Source organism: Silurus aristotelis (assembly GCF_946808225.1).
Source record: "Silurus aristotelis genome assembly, chromosome: 2".
Taxonomy (NCBI): domain Eukaryota; kingdom Metazoa; phylum Chordata; class Actinopteri; order Siluriformes; family Siluridae; genus Silurus; species Silurus aristotelis.
This window is the reverse complement of record NC_139575.1, coordinates 12,225,619-12,248,738: the sequence shown is the minus strand read 5'-3', so window position 1 is coordinate 12,248,738 and position 23,120 is coordinate 12,225,619. Positions and strand designations below refer to the sequence as shown.

General features: G+C 37.1%; 1 protein-coding gene across 7 annotated transcripts in view; it reads right to left on the bottom strand.

Annotated features, from left to right (window-relative positions):
• The window catches only part of pex5la (peroxisomal biogenesis factor 5-like a), a 72,970-nt gene that overhangs the window by 9,354 nt on the left and 40,496 nt on the right, over nucleotides 1–23,120 (bottom strand). For 4 of the 7 annotated variants that reach the window (XM_083567188.1, XM_083567191.1, XM_083567190.1 and 1 more), the window contains 9 exons: nucleotides 20,485–20,596; nucleotides 15,987–16,181; nucleotides 15,726–15,843; nucleotides 15,503–15,596; nucleotides 12,602–12,631; nucleotides 9,285–9,380; nucleotides 3,553–3,669; nucleotides 3,291–3,434; nucleotides 1,927–1,997 (listed from right to left, as the gene is read on the bottom strand). In XM_083567188.1, the coding sequence (XP_083423314.1) occupies nucleotides 1,927–1,997; nucleotides 3,291–3,434; nucleotides 3,553–3,669; nucleotides 9,285–9,380; nucleotides 12,602–12,631; nucleotides 15,503–15,596; nucleotides 15,726–15,843; nucleotides 15,987–16,181; nucleotides 20,485–20,596 (977 nt within the window). The remainder of the gene's footprint in view (nucleotides 1–1,926; nucleotides 1,998–3,290; nucleotides 3,435–3,552; nucleotides 3,670–9,284; nucleotides 9,381–12,601; nucleotides 12,632–15,502; nucleotides 15,597–15,725; nucleotides 15,844–15,986; nucleotides 16,182–20,484; nucleotides 20,597–23,120) is intronic. The other 3 variants (XM_083567189.1, XM_083567192.1, XM_083567194.1) reach the window with 1 other exon arrangement.

Here is a 23,120-nt window from a genome sequence, read left to right as displayed (position 1 = left end):
TACCATCATTGCAAAGTTTGTTGATGACACTGTTGTGTGCCTAATTTCTCATCAAATTTACAAGGCCTAATTGATAAAGATTTAAAGCCTGGAGAACTGGTGCTAAGAGAACAACCTCCTCATGTCCATTATCAAAACAAAGAAGTTTATATTGGCATTGAGGAGTGGAGCTACCACCCACTTAAGATCAATGAGACCCAAGTGGACAGTTTTTGGAACCTTAATGTTTCCATCATATATCAGGACCTGTCAGGGTCCTGTCACACTTATACCCTGGTAAAGTTAGTGCCTTTACTACTTTAGACACTTAAGGGAGTTTAGACTGCCTTCCAAGGTGTTAAGGAACTTTCACACCTGCACCACTGAGAGTATTCTGACAGGAAGCATCATAGTCTGGTTAGGGAACAGCACCATCCCCATAGATGAGCTCCCAGGGGTTAGTGCTTTTAGCTGAGCATACCTTCCACACTTAGCTCCCTGACCTTCAGTCTATCTACAGCAAGTGGTGATGGACCATGACCAGGAAAAATAATATTACCTCTGAAAAATGAACTCTTCAGTCAGGGGGTTTGCATATATTATTTCTATTCTAATTGTTTATAAGTAAATTCTGGTCATTGTTAATTCTACAGATAGTCCTGGTTGTGACATAGATCATTTAAATGTTTTTATTTTTTATTTCATATCAATTAGTTTGTACAATTAACTGTAACTGTCACTTACTGTTGGAGCTCAGTCATGCTGTGTGTTGCTCTTTCCAGATGGAGTTTCTTTGGGAATTATTTTGTTGATGCAGCATAGTATGATAAATATTTGACTATTTGCTCGTGAAATGTCAGTTAGTCAATTTGTTGCTCACAGTACTATTGAATAAAAGCAATACCACTTTCACAATCTGCATGCTCATACACACACACACACACACACACACACACACACACACACACACACACACACACACACACACACACACACACACATATACACACATATACACACACACACGAACACACAGGCACAGTCTTTACTGTTTTCACTCGAACTGGAATTAAATCCTGCCAAACATTTTAGATGTTGATGAAATGCACTCCATGAATTTTTAGTATATGATTAATACCCTGTATAGATTATGATTAATAGTTTTATAAATACAAATGAATAATTAATTTAAATAAACCAATCTAACAGAGCTAACTCGTTCACAATCAACACACTCCTTCTAAGTTTGGAGCAGGGTTGTAGCCTACTGCCTTTTAAAAAAATGTTATTAAATGAGCTTAAAGACAGTAATTCAGGGAAAAACACTACTTAGGCAACTAGTTAAAATCAACTAAGATTGTAAAATGTTAGTAATCTGTGAACACATTGTGAAAGGAAGACCCATTACAGAGAGTCAAAGAAAGCTAGAACTAATTTAGCTAATTGATTTAGAAGTGAATTTCTGAACTTTCCACATTTTAACCAAACCTTACATGTGAACCTTAATAATTAAATATACACAAAAAACTGCATTATTCATTATTTATCGATTTATACAGTGTATGACATTAAATACATTCTTCGTAACACTTCCAACAAAGTGGTCCTGAAAATGCAATATGACTGTGAAACAAAAAAAAAAGCAAAAAACAAACAAAACCTCCCAGTAAATCTAATACTGTACCACAGAATTCTGTATAATATTTGTTTTAATTGTGGTGGTGATTGTGGAAGGTGAATGTTGCACTGGTGAGACTTTAACTGGTGATTAACACAGATGCCTTTTTACACCACTTACACCATTTTTTTAGTCCTGATCCATAGCATAAAAAAAAAAAAGGCATTTCATGTAAACACTGTACTCCCAGCTTTTGGGAAACGGTCAGCCCTAACAGGAAAAACAGCCCTACCCAAACCCTGGGGAGTTCTGTGTTGGCACCTCCTTACCTCTGGAGGGAGACAATCGCTGCCTGCTCGTTCTCATTCTCTGCTTGTGTGGTTCCAAGGACTTGCCAAGCCTGAAAGAATACAATGGAGTTGGAAGGCTGAATGGGAAGGTTATCACCTAGCCTCCAGTGAGGGAGTGTATTGTTGAAGACCACAGCAACAACTTAAAGGATTCTAACAATTTCTAGTAAAGCTGAAGGATCTTGGATAGAAAAATACATGTTATTCTGTTGCAAAATCAGTCACTGTATTTGCAAAGAATAGTACAGGAATTTGTTTTAGCATTAATAAATCATGTGGTGGACATGCTATAACATTACAATAACCAAAACCACTAAGATTTTCATCAAAATACTTATAAGAATAAAAGTGTTTTTTCCCCCATTATTCCATGACCATTTGCAAACACTAGCGATTTCTATGAGTTAATGCTGTTGTATTTTTTTTTATACATATTTTGTAGTGTAATGTTTGTGATACATGAGATTTAGTCAGCAGTTATAACCACACTCGCATAACTCGCTTTTTTTTTTTTGTCTTTTTAATAAAACACACTTCATCATGTTACAGAAAAGCCACAAAGTTCTGGAAAAAAGGCTCCCTTCTCCTCTGCAACAAAGCACTGTTACAAGCTTGTTACCAAAAGCTGACACTGGAGCATCTCCTTAAGGAAACTTATGATTGTTTTTCTTTGTTTGCAAATGACATTTTAAGCTGTTATTAATCTTATATATTTGGCATGTCTCTGTCATGATCGTCTCAATATTTATGATTTTATGACATCTTCTTTACAAAACATCATGTTTCACTTTGTTTGGATCATTTAATGCAGCTATGAAAATGGAATTGGCATGAAATCACTATTATACTAATTATACTGCAGTGTTGACTTATCTGGGCCTTTAGAGATCTAATAGCTCTGGGGCATATTCAAAAGCATCAGTTACTAATTAGCCTAAAAGTTTTTCAGCAGCAGTGGGGGATATTCTTGCTTGATTCTAAGACAAACTTTTAAACAACATGGAAAAACTGTATTTTAAAATTTGAGTAAGAAAAGCCCAGGGATTTTTTTCTATTGACTGATCTCCGAGCTCACAGAAATTCTGGTCAGGGCTGTATATAGTATACATATATAGAATTGTATACTGCCTTCTTGAGTTCTCAGGTTAAGTATTCACCATTCTCAGGTTAAGCTCAAATCAACTCGGTTTGTTAATGGTGAAACGGAACAGTGTGAAAACTTAAACCAGTGTCTGGTGAAAGAGCAAAATGACTGTCAGGGTGCAGGCTGATGTTTCCACTGTACTGAGCAATTACATTAATAAAACTGCCTCAGCTTTTTTTTTACCCATATATTCAATTACCTCAGAGTCTTGAGGATCCTGAAGGATGGCGGCCTCCAAAAGAAGAACAGCGTTTGGCAGATCTCCCTCTCTGGCCTTCCTCAACCCCTCATCGAATGCATTTGGCCAGTCTTTATATGGATTGTCTGTGTGGAAGTAATATCCCTGAAACAGAGAATTCTGAAAGCATTATAACCTGCTATACTGAGACAAATTTTAAGAAGCTTAAAAAAAAAAAAAAGAGAAATACATAGGCCATAAGGCATGACTAATTGTGCTAAACCTTTTCATGAGGCGATACAGTGGAGGGAATCTGAGCCTGCTCATTCTCTGTAAGCCAGTTTCGGCGAGCCAGTTCTTCCCACTCAGCCTGCATCTTGTCCCAGAATTCAGTGTCTGACTGAAACACACGTTCAAAACCAAGAAGAGTTGAATATGGACCTTGCAGATCTGCATCAACCAAACTCCTGACAGTCAGCAATCTGAATAATGAATCATTGTACATTAATATTGATGAAGGGAAGTCATACAATTGTAACTTTGCTGCAATTTCCGATTGCTTGCAAGTACATAAAGTCTGCAACTCAACTAAAGTAACCAGATGGCTGTTTTATTTTTGGCTAATATGTCACTAACGTTATTTAAATATGCAAAGTCAGGACATATTTTATTAGATTATTTAAAAAATATATTTATTAGAACAACTTTGAACAATGATGCTGTGCTTTAAAACTATATTGTTGACTACTGGCTGTATTCATATTCAAGGAATCTCATTACCTGCCTCTTTTTTTTTTTTTTTTTTGCACTTTACTTGACTCCACTCATCTGATGATTATGAAGCCCTTCAGCTCTTCATAAACATAGTAACAATATTCTGTGCACTACTGGGTCTGAGAACCACACATGTGATGGTGGCTGAGTAGTTCTTTGAGATATAACAAATTAGATGGGATGTTATTTTGTTCAGCACCGTCCCTTGTGTTGCAGAGATAATTGCTCTTTTACGCTTTGTGATGGGCACAGCATTGCTAAGTGTACAATTATTTTAATTGGACGATCCTCTGTCAACTCTGTACAGTGACTCTCCAACTAGTCAAAGGACAAAGTTGAAAGCTCATTATCCCCCCCTATCCTTGAGCTACAGTCTGTGACTAAATCATTCAAGAGGTGGATGTGGAAGGTTATGAAGATCCTTAGCACTTCTGAGCTGCTGAGATGAGAGGCTGTTCATTCACTGGCATTTAAAAATTGGCCTTTTTTTCTAAAATGTGAAAGAAAGTGCTGTTTATCTATTAATTATTTTTCCTTTATCAGTGGCTGTATCAGTATATAAATAACCAAATCACTCACAAACAACTAGAAGACAGCTCTGGCAGTAGTAAAAACTTCATTCTGTTTTGTCACTATTTCTGTAAGTGAGACTAAGTCCTCCACGCACCAGCATATGGTCTATAGAAAAAAAAGCCTTACAGTAGCTGTCAGTTAAGACAGATGTCAGTTTGGAAAAGCTCTTCTGATAGTTCAGTGAGTCTAGAGAGGGAGGCAGAGGACAAAGCTGTATGACTGTAATAAAGTCTGACATGCTGCCAGCGACTCAGCTGCCCATGACAGAGGGCTTAACTTCAGGCCCTCGGGGGCCAAATCAGGACAAACAAGAGGGCAACAACACCAACAGGGAAAAGGCTTCTTTGCAATTATTCACTGTTTTTAACACAAGCCCTATTACTATCACTTCAGGAAAGGAAAACAATGCACCTATAATCTATACACTACAAATATATAATTTACAATACAATACACTTTTTCAGAATAACTGCAATTTAATCCGTTAAGAAAGAATTATGCATCACTGACATTTAGACTTTGACAGAAAGCTAATTCTGCAGTCATACAAAATGCTTTCAATTGAGCCATTTTAATGCTCAATTGCCTAACAATTTGTAAGCATAAAGCAGTCTGTGAAGTATGAAAAGAATGACAAATGATTACGGTCTGTACACTAATTTATGACCTCCACAAATGAGAATTTCATATAAGCGTTAAAGTCTCCTTAAGCAATTATGTTCAGATGAATAATTCAACTAATACAAATGATGGATCAGAATGGGGGTAGGATTGAATAGAGAAAATAATTAGTTGAGGAAGTTTATTTTACTTAACTAACATAAACTGTAAATCTTATATTCTAAGATTAATGCATAAAAACAACAAGTACTGTAAAGTATGTGTATACACTATATGGACAAACATTTGTAGACATCTATTAAAGATAAATGTGTGCTTTTCAAAAACCCCATTCCCTATTTGCTGTTATAACAACATACACTCCTTAACTAGATTTTGGAGTGCAGTTGAGGAGATTTATGCTCCTTTAGGCACAAGGGTGTTAGTAAAGTCAGGTACTAATAAAAGGTGAAGTAGCCTGGGGGGCAGTCAGCATTAAAATATATCCCAAAGGTGATCAATAAGTTGAGGTCAGAGCTCAATAGCAGACTATTTAGGATCTTACATTCAAACCCATGTAAACCATATCTTCATGGTTCTGTCCACTTTGTGTACTGAGGCATAGTTATGCTGAAACAGATTTGAGCCTCCTTGTACAAGTGAAGGGAAAATGTTATGATAATCTTAAGACATCCCCTACAATTGCATGCCTTCAACTTGGTGGTAAAAGTTTGGGGAAGAACCACATGTATGCATGTAAAAGTCCCAGTAATTTTTTCAATGTTAGTTTTCTTTTTTTTATAAATTCACTTTTAGTATCCATTTTCTTATATTCTCATATTCTTGTCAGGGTCATGACAGATTTGGAGCCTATTGTGGGTGCGAGACAGGAATACACCCAGAATGGGATGCCAGTCCTTCACAGGGCACACACAAATTAACACCATGCCGATTCAATCCATCTACTTGCAAGTGCTTGAGAGCTGAGAGGAAACAGGAAATCCCAGAGGATATCCGCAATACACAGGGAGTACCTGAACAGAAACTAGTACAGAGAGTAACCTGAGTTCAGGATCGATCTAAGGTGCCTAGTGCTGTAAGGTGGAATTGCTACCCGACAAGCCCCATGCCACATATATCATTGTTGTGAATCAATACAAATAGCCAGCTTACTTAAATTATTAATGCAAGATGGGTTGCAAAGTTGGTCATTTAGTTTGGAGATTTATTTCTTATTGTGTGAATTTATTAGTATTAATACTAATAAAATTATAGAACTAGGGCTGAAGCGATTCCTCAAGTAAATCGAGTAATTTGAATACAGAAAAGTACATAATTTGCCTAGATGCCTTGTTTAGTCTATTTAACTACACACGGAGCACTGTGTTTCCCCATGGACCATTATTACTGATGCACCACCTGCTGAACTCTGGACCGCTTTGGGGTCTCATTTATACAGCGCATTTTATTTGGCAGGGCGTACGCAAAAAATGGGACTGGAAAGCCAATTTCTACGCAAAGGTTGTTATATAAATGTTAGTTTATAACATTTACACATTTAAAAATGAGACCTCTGGACAGGTAAACACAGAAGATGCTGCAGAATGAAAAATCGAGGAGAAGATTTAGGCCAAAGAACCCAACAAAGTTTCCAATGTTTGGAATAATTTCAAACTCAAACATAAAGAAAACACCATACAGTGTTTAGATGAATATTACTTAAACTTTATTTCAGTTATAATCAAAAAGTTAAATGAAGTGAAACATTTCGTTGCAGCAGTTATTTAAAAAAAAAAAAAAAAAGTTTTTAAAAGAGTGTGGCGTTAAAATACTTTATGATTATCTTGAAGCAAAAAATTGGCAACCTGTCAAACTCTTCAATGTAAAATCAGCCCCTGCTGTGTAGGGGAAAAAAACATGTCCTGTCATTTTGTATCAGCTAAAAGCCAGTTTGATCATAGAAAGCAATTTTACCAATTGTTAAGTGAAGGTCTTCTCATGCTTCTCAACCCTTAGTTGCATTTTGAATGACAATGTAATTTGTACATTGAATGTGCACCATGTGAGCACAGCACTCCAAAAATCAGGATCCTTAAAGTGTCTTACACAGGCTCACAGTTTGAAATTAATGTTTGCATACCACCTAAGTGTAGTAGACCCCAGCTACTGGATAGATTAAGTAAAAATAAATGACCTGTATGTGCACTAATGGCTCTGTCACTGAAAGGAGCAGCCCACCTCATGTTAAGCTGAATCTCACCTGATGTTGCTCCTGCCTGCCCCTAATGAGAGCAGCATGGCTTCATTTGCACATTGTCTTTTCTACATGCAGAAAAAAAGGGCCTGGGTGGTCACAGCTTTTTTCCCCTGGTGATCCATTTTTCAGAGTGCACCAAATTAAAATATGAGGTAAGCGTTTTAAAGGGTCCAACCACCCTCGCAGGTCATTCCACTTTCCTAGGCCTGGAGAAGCATTATGCTGGAAAAAGCACCTTAACTACAAATTTCTTTCTATCCAGCTGTAATGTGCAGCACCGGCTGGAGCTTAACAGCTATTCATTTTTAGTCCCGGCGCTATTTCTTTGTTCCGGACAGCCGGCAATTACACAAATGAAATGGATTGGAAAAAAGCCTGCATGCCACAGGAATTAGATTTCCAGGCAACTAGGCCCCACGCAAAGTTCTTAATTAGGACAAATGTATGCAGATAAGAACTTACACAGACCGCTCAGCTTGGAGAGATATTGGAAGCGTAAGTGTCTCAGTATGCGAGTTGCCATGATCAATGACTCTTCCATTTGCACTCAAGTGCCCCAGGGTAAGGTTACTTATTGGATATAATATTGTCCACCGACTCACAAACTCTCTTTAGCACTGCAGCAAACTGGAGCTCACCAGTGAACCAGGCAACCTAAGGTGTTTCATATGATAATATAAAAATGCTATCTGGAAGGTTCCTTCTGGAGTATCCCAATCTGTCATGCATTTCCTGTGAGTGTGTCCTTTTTCAATCATTTACAATCACCAATCACTTGCCTTTCACATTCCAGTTCTGTATAACTGCAATCACATGTAATAGAATAGCAGGCAAAAGCAGACAAGGTCAGAGCACGATACATGTTAACACCTTCACTGTAGTCATCCGGAGTTTTTATTTCATGTTTTAGGCTCTTAGTGATTAAAACTTGATATTAAGAATGTAACACACTCATGTCATGGTGGTGCTGAGAGTGATACTGCTGCCTCACAGATTCAGATTCACTTGTTCAATCTTTAGTTTAGGTTACTGTCTATGTAAAGTTTGTTTGCATGTTCTCGACCCGGGTTATTTCCAGTTTCTTGGTTTTCTTCCCTAGAACATGATCAAGGGTGGTTGGCTGGGCTACATTACCCCTTAGTGTAACCAAATGTGCACATGGTGCTCTGCGATAGTGTATTCCTGGCTCGCACCCAGGGTTCCTGGAATAGGCTCTGGATCCAGTGAGGAATGCTGTTTACTGATAATTCTACATACAAAAATTAATTTTTGTATGTAGAATTATAATATTCTAATGTAGATAATTCGACATACATAATTGATTATGGTTACCACTTTACCACAACTGCCATCTGAACCCATGTGCCCAAGTAGAAATGAACAATTTACCTTAGTACAAAATTATGATCCTAGATGCTGTATTTGTTCATTGATATTCAATGAAACTTAAGATGAAATAGTATCCAAATGTCTCTTGGGTGACAATCATACAACACAATCCCACATTTGGCAGTAAATCAATTATATTAGCTTTACATTTTAAACCAAATAACACTAATGTAACACTATGCACTGCAGAGAGAGAGAGAGTAAATTTTAACCTTTGTTTTTAAGATGCATGCAAAATAAACTTCTTTAACATTTTTTTTGCTTGACATGCTTACTATTTGAAAATTATTGCAAAAGTCCTGCAGCATTTTTTATGATGTCATGTTTATTCCAGTATGGCATACTCTACTAAATGTTATAAATATTATTATAACTATACTAATGACTATTTTGTGGTGGAGTTATCTGATATTATGGCTCACTTCCACAGCTGCTTTGGCACGCTCAAACTCCTCCTCGAGAGACTGGTTTCTGGATAGAAGTGCTCCACCCCACCTCTGGTCTTTGCTTAGTCGGCTCTGTCTCACACACACACACACACACACACACACACACACACACACGCACACACACACACACACACACACACACACACACACACACACACACACACAAACAGATGGCACACAAGTTAGACAGAATGTGGGTAAACCGCTACAGTCTCTCCCTTCGGAGAAAAGAAAACTCTGGCCTTGCAGGAGCTCTGATGCTTTAACAGCTCACACTCGCAACCTTCCCAAAGCTGTCTTCCTTTGACATCCTTTCATCAGCCACTCGACTTAAACTGCCCATGAACTGACATGCTGACATGCTGCAGTCAGTAAATGAACATTTGCACATTTTATGTCTGTGCATATATGAATATTGCAAAGCTCATCATTCATTTGAAAAAGAAAAAGAAAAAAAAAAAGAACACGACATCTCAGCAAGGCACATAAGAGGCATGATACATGTGAAGCAAAGCGACTAATTTCATAAAAATAGAACACAAAATGTTGCATTGGTTTGTATAAATGCCGAATATATCCTACAGCCAAAATATAAACATTACATAAAATCAATGCTGTACTGCTGTACAGCTTTCTAAAATCAATCATTTTAGTCAATTTAGATTTTTTTTTTTGTCAGTGATGACAAATGTTACACGTGCATCCAATAACATTATATAACACTTTTCTGATTATTATATAACAAATATATAAAGTCTATTTCTATAAAAATGATATTGTTTCCAGACATAAACACTAAAATTATAAGAACAGAAATGGCTAGTATATAGTATTGGCTTTTTAAACTTATAATTGTTTAAAAATAATAAAAAATATATATACAGGAATATAAGCGGAATTAGCAAAAGATAACTATGCATATTAAAACACATTTTTGCGTTGCTCCTTTTTAAAATTAAACAAAACCTCTGCCTATCAAAATCAGATCTTTGCTACCTGAATTTAATCTTCTGCATAAATTAGGTCTCACCAAACAAAGAGTACAGGAGGGGGTGATTCGGACGTGCCTCACTGGACATTCCTCAATTGCCAGGGTTAAGGTATTAAATGAATTTCAGAAAGTTATAATTGAGGTCTCCGAGCAGACAATCAGTCCTGCTTTTAGTGTGCTGTAACCCTAGCCTGTGTCTTGATGAATAATGTGCTCCATCAAACTATGAGTCAGAGCAACAATTACCCTAAACATTGCCCTTTCCATTTTTGTGGCCACTCATTGTTAGGAACCCAATCAAGCAAGACTTAAACTGATGTGAGCAACTACTGTATAAAATGGATCTCATGGCAGGCTCCCTAAGATCTGAAGGAAAATGTTATAATGCTAGTTATATTATTTTTTATTGTATAACACATTCATAATATCCAACAGATTTATTTACAGTCATTTTTTAACTTTATATATGGTTGAAATATGAAAACCAAATACAATTCATTTGCTATCTGAGTAATAATGTGTATGAGCACTTTATGTGTGGTGTGGCCATATGCAAAGTCTGACACTCTCCTAATACATATATGTATGAGTAGAAGGATCGCTCAAAAACTAGGATACCACTGCTAGATGTGGTGTATAGGGCTCTGTTACACTCTTAAGGCATACTGATGATGCCCTGTTCAGTCCAAAGCATCCACCCTGTAGAGTAACTCATTTGCATGGCTTTAAAAATCAAAAAGTAATTTGGACACAACTGAAGGAACATGCTTGAGGTAAAGCATTGCTGATCAGTGCTAGTCTTAGAGTCTTGCTATGGACATTTTGGTGTTTACTTTGTTCACACCTAATAAGCCTGAACATGGCTGACATGATCAATAAAGTTAGAGAATGCAAAACAACAAAATATGCAAGGTGTTGTTTAAACAATTGAGATACACTAGACTTCCCACCGTGCCACCAATTTCATTTAAGAGCTCCTGCAATTAATTTTGTAGGTTTACAGAAAAAAGTGCTTTACAGATAATTAAGAGTATTAATGTGTTTGCATCCAATAATAACCTACATGCTGATTATTACATATTCATTTTTGGGCTAATTTCTAAAATATTCAAAACAATTTCAGGAGGTTTTTTTTGTTGGTTTATTAATATAATCTATGTTTGACTTGAACTTGTGTTTTGGGCTGGATGTACGTCGGCTGGCTTTGAAAAGTTGTGAAAAGCAGACCTGGCAACCCTTTTCATATTGTCTAAAAGCAAGCAAAAGTATGTGCTGAAAAAAGTACACACTTTAGCTATTAGTATAAAAGAAAATTCTGAAAGGGCTTCAGACTAATGTTCATATTTCTCTGTCTAGATTTTTATTGTAAGTCTTATAAGTTTGCCTTTCATTTTATTGTAAGCAATTGTTTCATCTTTTTAAAAGTAAGTCCTGCAGCATTCACCTTTCATGTTACGACTTATCAAATTCAATTCTTGAATTAATTGTTGTTGAATGTGTGCTTCTTTAGAATATATGAATGAGGGAAAACTTCATTCTCTCATTCTTTTAGTCAGAAATATTATCAGCTCGTTGAATGAATATTTCCACCTTTTTACCAAAAGCTTTTAAACAGTGCGCCTCAGGCATAATGCAATTAATAGGCCGGTCCATGTGCAGGGATGAGATACAACCCTAGTAAATTAAACAATAAATTGCATGCACTGTGAGTCCGTTTCAAGTTGTGTTTTAAATAGCATCAAACTATTCTGTACAATTCTTAAACAAATGCCTGTGTATCGGGCACCCCAGACAGATCCCTGTTTCTCTTTGGAACAGCAATATATTGTTGGCCTACTTCATCAGATTCTTAAAATGCTTTTTACAAGATAGTAGTTCCCATAATAAAAAGTTGTTCAACTGAGTGTTTTAGTTACATTAATTTATCCCTCATGCCTACCAGAGTGTTGTTAAAGTGTGACCTGCAGTTTACTTGCTGTAGTGGACACCTTATACTGTAGTAAGCACAGGAAGAAGTTACTGATTAATTAATGACCTATCAATCTAACAACAGATGCTGTAGCAACAGGAATAGCAGCCCAGCAGACCTGCATGCTCCAATGAAGACAACAAGCACATAACATTTGTACCCTGTCGCACACACAAAAAAACCAAAAAAAAAACACGTCGGATACAAAAAGTCACTTAAACTAAAAAGGCTTTTTTTTTTATTTCAATTGATGATGCTGTTGGCATGGCATGATGCAAATGCATATACTGGTCAGCATGTCATACAAAAAAAAAGCATAGAGAGGCTTACATGTCTTGCACTAATATACTGCTTGTTGAGCTGTAATGACAGAATTCTGTGAATTAGCACATACCCAGAATATATACTTATGCGTGTTTACTGTGTAATACAACATACAAAGCATGACGGCATCGTGTAGATTGGCAAGAAATTCAAAATACAGTGGTACCCCGCTTATCGACCTTATTCCGTTCCTTAAAACCGGTCGAAATGCGAAAAGGTTGAAGAGCGAATGTAATTATCCCATAGGAAATAATGGAAAACCAATTAATCCGTTCCCGACCTCCACCCATACCTATTTATTAACATTTTTTGCCCTGTTTTTAGCAGTATTAATACAGGTACATAAATAATACTGTATATAATTGTTATGCAGTGTAATGAGCGGAGGCAAAGCCGGAGCACAGTTCGCTTTGGTTTACCGAAAACATGGAGAGTTTACCACAAAAACACACACACACGGCAGTCCATAGAATCCCGACAAAGGAGAGAGAGATATCCGTGGTACACCCTGGAGGGGCGAGGTCCACGGGCGTACGCATGGGAGGAAAAAGGTAATCCTGGGTGCGCTTTGGAAAGAAAGCGCAGCCGTGGAGAGCGCGTGGAGTCCGGAAAGGAAGAAACGCATAGGAATACGTGTGACAGGGAAACCACAGACAAACATGCACCAAACACCTTCACATACCAACAATAACCGACAAGGAGTGTGGATGAATGAGGGGTTTATATAGGAGCTGGGGATGAGTGAATAATGAGCCCCAGGTGTGCATTGTTGAAGCTTTAGAGGATGCGGAGGTTTTGACAGCCGCCGAATGGGGCGTGGCAGGTGGATTTCTGACAATAATACAGTAAAAAGTATAAATTAAAAACATTACAAAAGTAACAAAAAAAATGCTCCACGTGGGTCAGGGTAAAAAGGTCGATAAGCGGGCATTTGGTCGTTCAGCGGGCGCAAATTTCGGTCGAAAAACTGTTCGCTAAGCGAAAAGGTCGATGTCCGAGCCGGTCGATAAGCGGGGTACCACTGTACAAGATTAGAATGCAGTATTACTGACCTAGTGCTGAATAAAAAAAAACAACAACATATATTTAATCAGTTGCAGAGGTTTTCATTTTTTTGATTCCATTGAAGTTTATAGTTTTGGTTAATTCTTATAAAAGAAATATCATCTTCAGAAATTCTGTGAAACCTCATTATCACACAATGTTATTCTTATAACATGTACAGTGGGGCAAAAAAGTATTTAGTCAGCCACCAAATGTGCAAGTTCTCCCACTTAAAAAGATGAGAGAGGCCTGTAATTTTCATCATAGATACACTTCAACTATGAGAGACAAAATTAGAAAAATAAATCCCAGAAATAACATTTTCTGATTTTTAAAGAATTTATTTGCAAATTATGGTGGAAAATAAGTATTTAGTCAATAACAAAAAGTTCTTCTCAATACTTTGTTATATACCCTTTGTTGGCAATGACAGAGATCAAACGTTTTCTGTAAGTCTCCACAAGGTTTTTACACACTGTTGCTGGTAGTTCGGCCCATTCCTCCATGCAGATCTCCTCTAGAGCAGTGATGTTTTAGGGCTGTCGCTGGGCAACACAGATTTTCAACTCCCTCCAAAGATTTTCTATGGGGTTGAGATCTGCAGACTGGCCAGGCCACTCCAGGACCTTGAAATTATCTTACGAAGCCACTTCGTTGCCCAGGTGGTGTGTTTGGGATCATTGTCATTGTCAAAACCCAGCCACGTTTCATCTTCAATGCCCTTGCTGATGGAAGGAGGTTTTCACTCAAAATCTCACGATACATGGCCCCATTCATTCTTTACTTTACACGGATCAGTCGTCCTGGTCCCTTTGCAGAAAAACAGCCCGAAAGCATGATGTTTCCACCCCCATGCGTCACAGTAGGTATGGTGTTCTTTGGATGCAACTCAGCACTCAAAAAGTTGAGTTTTTACCAAGAAGTTTTATTTTAGTTTCATCTGACAATATGACATTCTCCCAATCCTTTTCTGGATTATCCAAATGCTCTCTAGCAAACTTCAGACGGGCCCGGACATGTACTGGCTAAGCAGGGGGACACGTCTGGCACTGCAGGATTTGAGTCTATGGCGGCGTAGTGTGTTACTGATGGTAGCCTTTGTTACTTTGGTCCCAGCTCTCTGCAGGTCATTCACTAGGTCCCACCGTTGTGGTTCTGGGATTTTTGCTCACCGTTCCTGTGATCATTTTGACCCCACGGGCTGAGATCTTGCGTGGAGCCCCAGGTCGAGGGAGATTATCAGTGGTCTTGTGTCTTCCATTTTCTAATAATTGCTCCCACAGTTGATTTCTTCACACTAAGCTGCTTACCTATTGCAGATTCAGTCTTTCCAGCCTGGTGCAGGTCTACAGTTTTGTTTCTGGTGTCCTTTGACAGCTCTTTGGTCTTGGCCATAGTGGAGTTTAAAGTCTGACTGTTTGAGGTTGTGGACAGGTGTCTTTTATACTAATAACAAGTTCAAATATGTGCCATTAATACAGGTAACAAGTGGAGGACAGAGGAGCCTCTTAAAGAAGAAGTCTTTTTTTTTTTTTTCCACCATAATTTGCAAATAAAATCTTTAAAAATCAGACAATGTGTTATTTTCTGGATTTTTTTAAATTATTTTGTCTCTCATAGTTGAAGTGTACCTATGATGAAAATTACAGGCCTCTCTCATCTTTGTGTGTGGGAGAACTTGGACAATTGGTGGCTGACTAAATACTTTTTTGCCCCACTGTAGTTATACTCTTTATTATGGAATTTGGTTTTCTTCCCAGCACTTATCATTGATATCAATGCATGTAGTGAAACATTGGAGATTTAGTAAATGCTGGTGCAGAGGTGACCATTTCAACACGTAGAAAAATCAAGCATGCTTACTTGAGTGGAAGGGGACATCTCTGCCTCAGTCTTGTAATTTATTTCTAATGAGTTCTTGGTGGCTGTATCAAGTTGCGTTTTGCTGTCAGTAGACCTTCGGGTGTATCAGAAGAGACAGAAGCAATAAAGTGTTCATAGAAATTCTTGCTTTAGTAAGATATTAAGATCCCCACAGAAATATTTTATCTACCGCCTTCCAGGACATGGTAGATAAGAGTTTTACCAAGCAAAATCTCCAGAATTTTTGGACGACCGTCTTTTGTCCAGCTTCCATTTCCTGCTACTGGTTCTCTCTGGATGAGGGTTGAGATCCTCCCATTTCTCCAGTGGTAAAGGAGCACCTGCAGTATTTAAACAAGATATATTTCTAAAATAAATGTCTAAGAAATCGTACGCACGTAATTTATTTTACACACACACACACACACACACACACACACACACGTACACACACACACATTTACTTTCCCCTTGACCTGAATACCTGAATCCAGCGTATCTTTCGCAGGTGTATGAGGGCATGGTTTGCTCTGTTCAACATCCACCTGTATCAGCTCAGTTTCATCTGTTTTCTTTTTATAAGGTGTGCTCTTGTTAGACATGGGACTCTTTCTTCCTTTACTGTTTCTTCTCTCACCAGGCTCACTCAGGTCCAGCAGATCCAGAGAAGAGGACAGCACTGGGAACAGGAGACGTAAATATGTTAAATAGCTTCCAGAAGTTTCGGATGACCTCATTTTTTCAAATAGCATACCACAGTTTCCCTCTCAAAATTAGCAACACTGTAATATAAAGGGAGAGGAACTGCAGCTACACTGGAGATTGGCTAATTTGGGGGAACAAAACACTAGTTGACCTTTATCAAAGAAAAGAGTCAGTCTATTACTAATCATGTCTCTTGTCACAAAGCAAAATAACCACCATGGACCTTGGCTCAGAGAAATAATGGCACATTATTGTAGCAGTATAAAGCCGTATGCCGTATGACTGTTGACAGGAAAAAAATTCACCTCTATAAGCGGCCTCTGTAATCAAAAACAGCATGTGTATCTGTCAGCCAGAGGGCTGGAAATTACATTATCCTTGATTTATTTCTTTACCTAAGGCACAACAACAGTTTTGAAGTGTATGTAACAGTTTATCTGTATTTTGATTGTTAGAACTGATCCCTGTAGGGGAGAGCCAACACTATTTTTGGTTTTAAATAAATTACTCAATGATTGCTTAAAAGACATATTTTTGATATTGCTTCATATAACATCGTACATATGTTTGCTTTTAATATCAAAAGTTTTGAACATGTTAAAACCATAGAAACCATACAATTGATGATATACCTTGATACATTTATTACTCTGCATGATTAATTGAATACCTTATGTGGTTCTTTTAGTAATAAAAAAAAATCATACATGATGTTTTTATCTCAGTGCTCTGAATTTTGCTACTTTTAACAGTCTTACTTTTAAGACTCTGCTGAAGCAAGATGCATTTATAACAGGAGTTACTGTAACTGTACCGCAGGTCACACTCATGCTTTCTCATAATCTTGCAGTTACTGTAGAGATACAGTCAGCATTCACTTTAATAGCGAAATACTTAACAATCCCCCCTCTTTCTCTCTTTCTTTCTTTCTTTCTTTCTTTCTTTCTTTCTTTCTTTCTTTCTTTCTTTCTTTCTTTCTTTCTTTCTTACTTTCTTTCTTTCTCCCCCTCTCTGTTGAGTTAAACATGCTTCTTAGGTACCAGTGACCTGCCCAATGCATCCTAAAGCCCTACCTCTGGATGGAGTTCTCTTCAATTGGAGACCACTCTGAAGATCTCTGTTCACTCTGTTACACATGAACAGCATTAAGATCCATGAAATTGCTAAGCAACTCAAGTATTATGCGGCTGGATTTGTACTGAGATTAATATAAACAGTCAAATACATTATAATTGCTGCAGGTTGCATGAACAGGTCTTCATTTAAGTCCCTATCACTAAACATTACACCTTAACAATGATGGAACTGTAATGAAAGAACATTTAGTGCCACCCAAATGAGGATGGGCTCCCTTTTAAATCTGGTTTTTCTCAAGGTTTTCTCCTTATGCCATCGCAGGGTGTTTTTTTCTTATACTAAAATGATAAGAAACAGACTTATAGTCACTAAACTTATAAATTCTAACTTTATAACCTCTATCTCTGTAAATCTGCTTTGAGACTATGTCCATTGTAAAAAGCACTATGCAAATATAAAATTTATTAAATTAAAAGGAACACTTGTACACCTGCTCATTTATGCAATTTTCCAATAGCCAAAATGAGATTGCAACTAAACCAGTCTTTACAACCATCTTCGATTTTAATATCCTGCTTGAATCAATGGTCTCTACTGTAGACAATTACTAGTATAAGACTGCATGGGACTGTCAATAAATGTAACAAGTGAAGCCAGAACAGGTCTTACACTGTTACTATTGTTACTTACACCCATTCTTATCACAATCAGTAGAATTCAGAGTTCCCCTATTATCATCATCAGGATAGTTGAACCCTTCACATGAGGACCCACCCCCTAGATGGCTGACATAAATGATCTCTATTACAAAAGGGAAACTCAAAGGAAGCATGTACATATAATGTACTGAGTGACTGCTCAATGATAAGTAGAAATATCAGAATATTACAGGATATTATATTGTGTTCTGGGTTGGCATAGGGACCTTCTGATTATACTGCTAGGCCAGATTCTGCCTCATAATCTTCTACTTAAAGGAAAATCCTCCCTGAACATGTTGTTTTCAGTGGTGTCCAAGATGTTTTATTATTTATTTATTTATTCTTATTATTTTTAACATTTGTTTTCTCACAAATGTATTCTTCTTTTCTTCTACTTCTCATTATTATTAAAAATACAACTTTGGGGTGTAACAAGTTTTGTGCTTATGAACATGACTTAAATTAGCCTCAATGCATTTTGACTTTATAAGCTCATATCTAGCATCAGATAACAGAGAATGAATGAGGATTAAAACCCGGGTGTCAAAACATGCAAGGCGTTTGTCTGATATGTTCCAATCATAAATCGTCTCACTGACAATAATGGGGAATTTCAGACCCCCTTGACTCCCACACAGTCAATGCACAGACATGAATGATGTGTTCAAGTGTTATTTCCAGAAAATCAGGAAATCCTTTATAAATTGATTTAACATTCCACATGGGGTAGAATTTCCTGTCTGGTTTCAGAGAACACACTGAGGTAAAATAAGTTTAGAAAAACAACAAGACACTGTTCAAATCTTCATATGAACTGTGTGGTATTAACTAGTCTGAAATAATTATGCTTCAGCGAACTCATACACTACTGGTCATAATATGCAACTACATCTACATAAATTTTGCATGGGCAAGAACCACACTCATATTCTTTACAAAATGCAAAACTTCATATTGTAACAGAATTGTTGATTTTTATAGTAAGCAACATATTGGACTTTTGTACATATGCCACAATTCTGTTCAACTAAGCTCTAACAAAGGTGAGAATGGGATATTGCCCTTGCTTTATTTCTACCTACAGAGAGAATCCAGCTCCGTCACCACAAAATCTGTGTACAGTACTCAACTTAGATAATGTTATAAAGCATCACCTTCCATGCTGTTACCATTAATAACACCATCAAACGTCATAACAGTGCACCATTAAACATTTTTTTGTCATTTCTCACAAACTAGAAAATATAGCAGCATTGCATTCTAGAACTTTGAATCCAGTGTTTGCTGTCTCTTCAACTTGTACCAATGTATTTCCCAGAGATAAGATAAACCATAAAACCAAATTAATGTTTGATCTTGTCCCTAAGCCACATACAGACTGTCACTTGTTTACAAAAGTAATAAAAAGAAATATCACCTACTTCTGTGAAGCATATTGTAAATTACATGAAATTGCCATGGCAGCTGTTTTATAATAATATTCAGAAGACACTAGAGATTGAGAATATTAATTGTTACCCAAGGAGAAATAAAAACGACCTCATCTGAGGTTTTTCTTAATTAAGCAGATGCAACCAGATGTTCAGCTGTTTATAAATCCTGCTTTCAGTCTCAGTAAGATTTCCTCAAGAGAGTAAATCACACTTACAATGCAGCAGTATCACTTTGGGGGTTTACAGAAGCAAATGTAAGGGAATTAAACAAGAGTCTTTCTTTGGTAAACCATGATGTAATAAAGCAGAATGAAAAAATTAAAAGCTTTCCAATAACCAAAGTACAATCATGCAAAGAGCAACAACCAGCTCATGATATTGCTCTCTAAATAAGCATCTCATGGTTTTTATAGAGAACTAGGTGCCACCACAAAACCATTTCTTTGCAGTGAGTATGACCCAGTCTTTATCTCAGAATAACAGACTGCTGTTTCTTGCAAATAGAAGGACGTTCCAAATGAAAAGTGGAGGCAATTAGAGCCCTGACAGACGCATATCCAAATGTATAAACACTTTGAGACTAATAGCAAAGCGTCTCCTCAATAGGTGTAGATGCCTTAAGTGTCTTGTGAAGAAGGAAATCTAAAATGCATGAATACACATCTTTAGTGTTTTTGTGTACTTGAAATAATGAGTCTGCCTAAAAGTAAGTGCTCTCACAATTCCAGCACTGGATCTTCATTTGGCCATATTTCAGTAGCACACTGAGTGTTCACTGGTACTACATCTGTCTTACATAAACTTTCTTTCGGCTTCTCCCGGTAGGGGTCGCCACATCTGTCTCACATAAATTATTACAAATATTTTATTCAAATTATACTGGTCATACACACAACCAGGCACAATGTACACAGGGTGTAATATTTATATTCATAAATAAACAACCTCTTTCTGTTTGGTACTTTTGCTTGATCTACAAAAAAGTTTATACTAGTTGCTGCTCATGATCATTTAGAGCAAGGGTTGGAGCTAGATATGTGGGGAGGAAGGTCAGATTTTCGATTACCTGCTGTGTTGGAGGTCACAGGGCGGGCAGCTCCATCACACTTGGTCTCGCACAAGAAGTCGTCGATGGAGGGGCTTAGCAAGGGACGGCTCTCTTGTTGTTCGCTCACCAGCTGAAAAAAAGGTGCAATATTTGACTGAGACCTACATCAATGGTGGAAGCAAACTGATTCACAGTCTGATTTGATACTCACTCCCATTCTAACTCTGGTCTATTTACAGATCATACCTCTAATTCCCAGTGTTTGTCTTGGTGTTGCATAACATGATTCCTGAATTATTTTTTGTTGTTTCCTTAAAGGATAAATTGCAACAGTCCTATCTAATTATTTAGCCGACACTGTGAAAACTTTGCCATTTTAGTGCACACCAGCAAAGTTGATGTAATTAAGATGGTGCCTCCGGGCTTTTCCTTATGGCTCTCATTTTACATATATGTACGTATTTGAAAGGTTGTCTTGCCTTTAGAGAGTCTAGCATCAAAGAACTGAAAACACATCAATCATCATTCAGCTCTTATAGTACTCTGTCAATCATGTTCGGCTAACCCAGTAAAAGGACTTCAGGCTTCTTCTGCATTAAATGTTTTTACATCAGGAATCTCAGGTCTGAAGATAGATAAAACTAAAACCTCTGATGCTAAATCGCTTGTGATTTTGTCTTTTTCCTATATTTTCTATGTAGCCAGTGATGACATTTTAATTTAAAATGAAATCCATATCCATAGATGAATGAATTGGCCGTGTTTGTGTTAATCTGTTATATTGCAGAGATAAATAGGCATCTTGTGGGCATTCTGTGTCTGCCAGCTGGTTAGGTAATAATTCTTACGCAGCGTTAGATCAAATCTACATACTCTGTAGCTCAGGTTTAACATTGACGGACAGACTAGTGTAGTTGCTTGCAATAGAAACAAATATGAGCATGATTTGAATATGTCAGCCTGTTAAATCTGGCCCTGTTGGAGATTCCCCGAGATCCTTTTGCATATTTGGTGTATTATTTGGATGTTAAAGAAGCAATGAAAATCACATAGAAATAAAGTCTCATACTGGTTTGAGGATCTTTTACCAAACAGAAATGTTAATTTAAACATTTGTTACACACTGACAGCACCATTTCCAGGTAATACAGATAAGTCATATCTCCAAACTAAATTTTTTTTTGTTTGTTTAAATTACAGCTTATTTACATTTTATTTAATGCTTTATTTAATTTGTAATTTCATTAAAAACTCATTAAAGTGTATAAGCATGTATCAAACAGATATTGTGAGAATGAAAAGAAGAGATTGAAAAGAAGAAAATCAAAAGAAGAACAATTAAGCTAGAAATCCAGACAAGGGATGGGCATTTAGGCAGCTAGCATGCCAGTGACGTGTAACACTATTACATAATTTCTTTTGAAAATAACTCAAGCTAACTAATTACTGTATGTGCAATTTTTTATAGCTATTTTTTTTAAATACAGTACAAATTGCAGTCACTTACAGGTGTTGCAGTAGTGACTGTAGAAGCCACATAGTTAAAATAACTAATATAGAAAATAAAATACTAAAATAACTAAACAGTATGACAATAGTATCTAGCATGCCTCTGGCTTTGCTAGAAGAATTTTGCTGCTGGGGAATGCCTCAGGTTTCTTCACATGATCTCTTACAGTAACAACAGATTGGAGATGCAGTCTAATAAAGCTTATGGACCTGTTGTATACAAATATTAGTGTATACATATATATATATATATATATATATATATATATATATATATATATATATATATATATATATATATATATATATATATATATATATACAGTGAGGAAAATAAGTATTTGAACACCCTGCTATTTTGCAAGTTCTCCCACTTAGAAATCATGGAGAGGTCTGAAATTGTCATCGTAGGTGCATGTCCACTGCGAGAGACATGATCTAAAAAAATAAAATCCAGAAATCACAATATATGATTTTTAAACTATTTATTTGTATGATAAAGCTGCAAATAAGCATTTAAACACTTGTCTATCAGCTAGAATTCTGACCATCAAAGACCTGTTAGTCTGCCTTTAAAATGTCCACCTCCACTACATTTATTATCCTAAATTAGATGCACCTGTTTGAGGTCGTTAGCTGCATAAAGACACCTGTCCACCCCATACAATCAGTAAGAATCCAACTACTAACATGGCCAAGACCAAAGAGCTGTCCAAAGACACTAGAGACAAAATTATACACCTCCACAAGGCTGGAAAGGGTTACGGGGAAATTGCCAAGCAGCTTGGTGAAAAAAGGTCCACTGTTGGAGCAATCATTAGAAAATGGAAGAAGCTAAACATGACTGTCAATCTCCCTCAGACTGGGGCTCCATGCAAGATCTCACCTCGTGGGGTCTCAATGATCCTAAGGAAGGTGAGAAATCAGCCCAGAACTACACTGAAGGAGCTGGTCAATGACCTGAAAAGAGCTGGGACCACCGTTTCCAAGGTTACTGTTGGTAATACACTAAGACGTCATGGTTTGAAATCATGCATGGCACGGAAGGTTCCCCTGCTTAAACCAGCACATGTCCAGGCACGTCTTAAGTTTGCCAATGACCCTTTGGATGATCCAGAGGAGTCATGGGAGAAAGTCATGTGGTC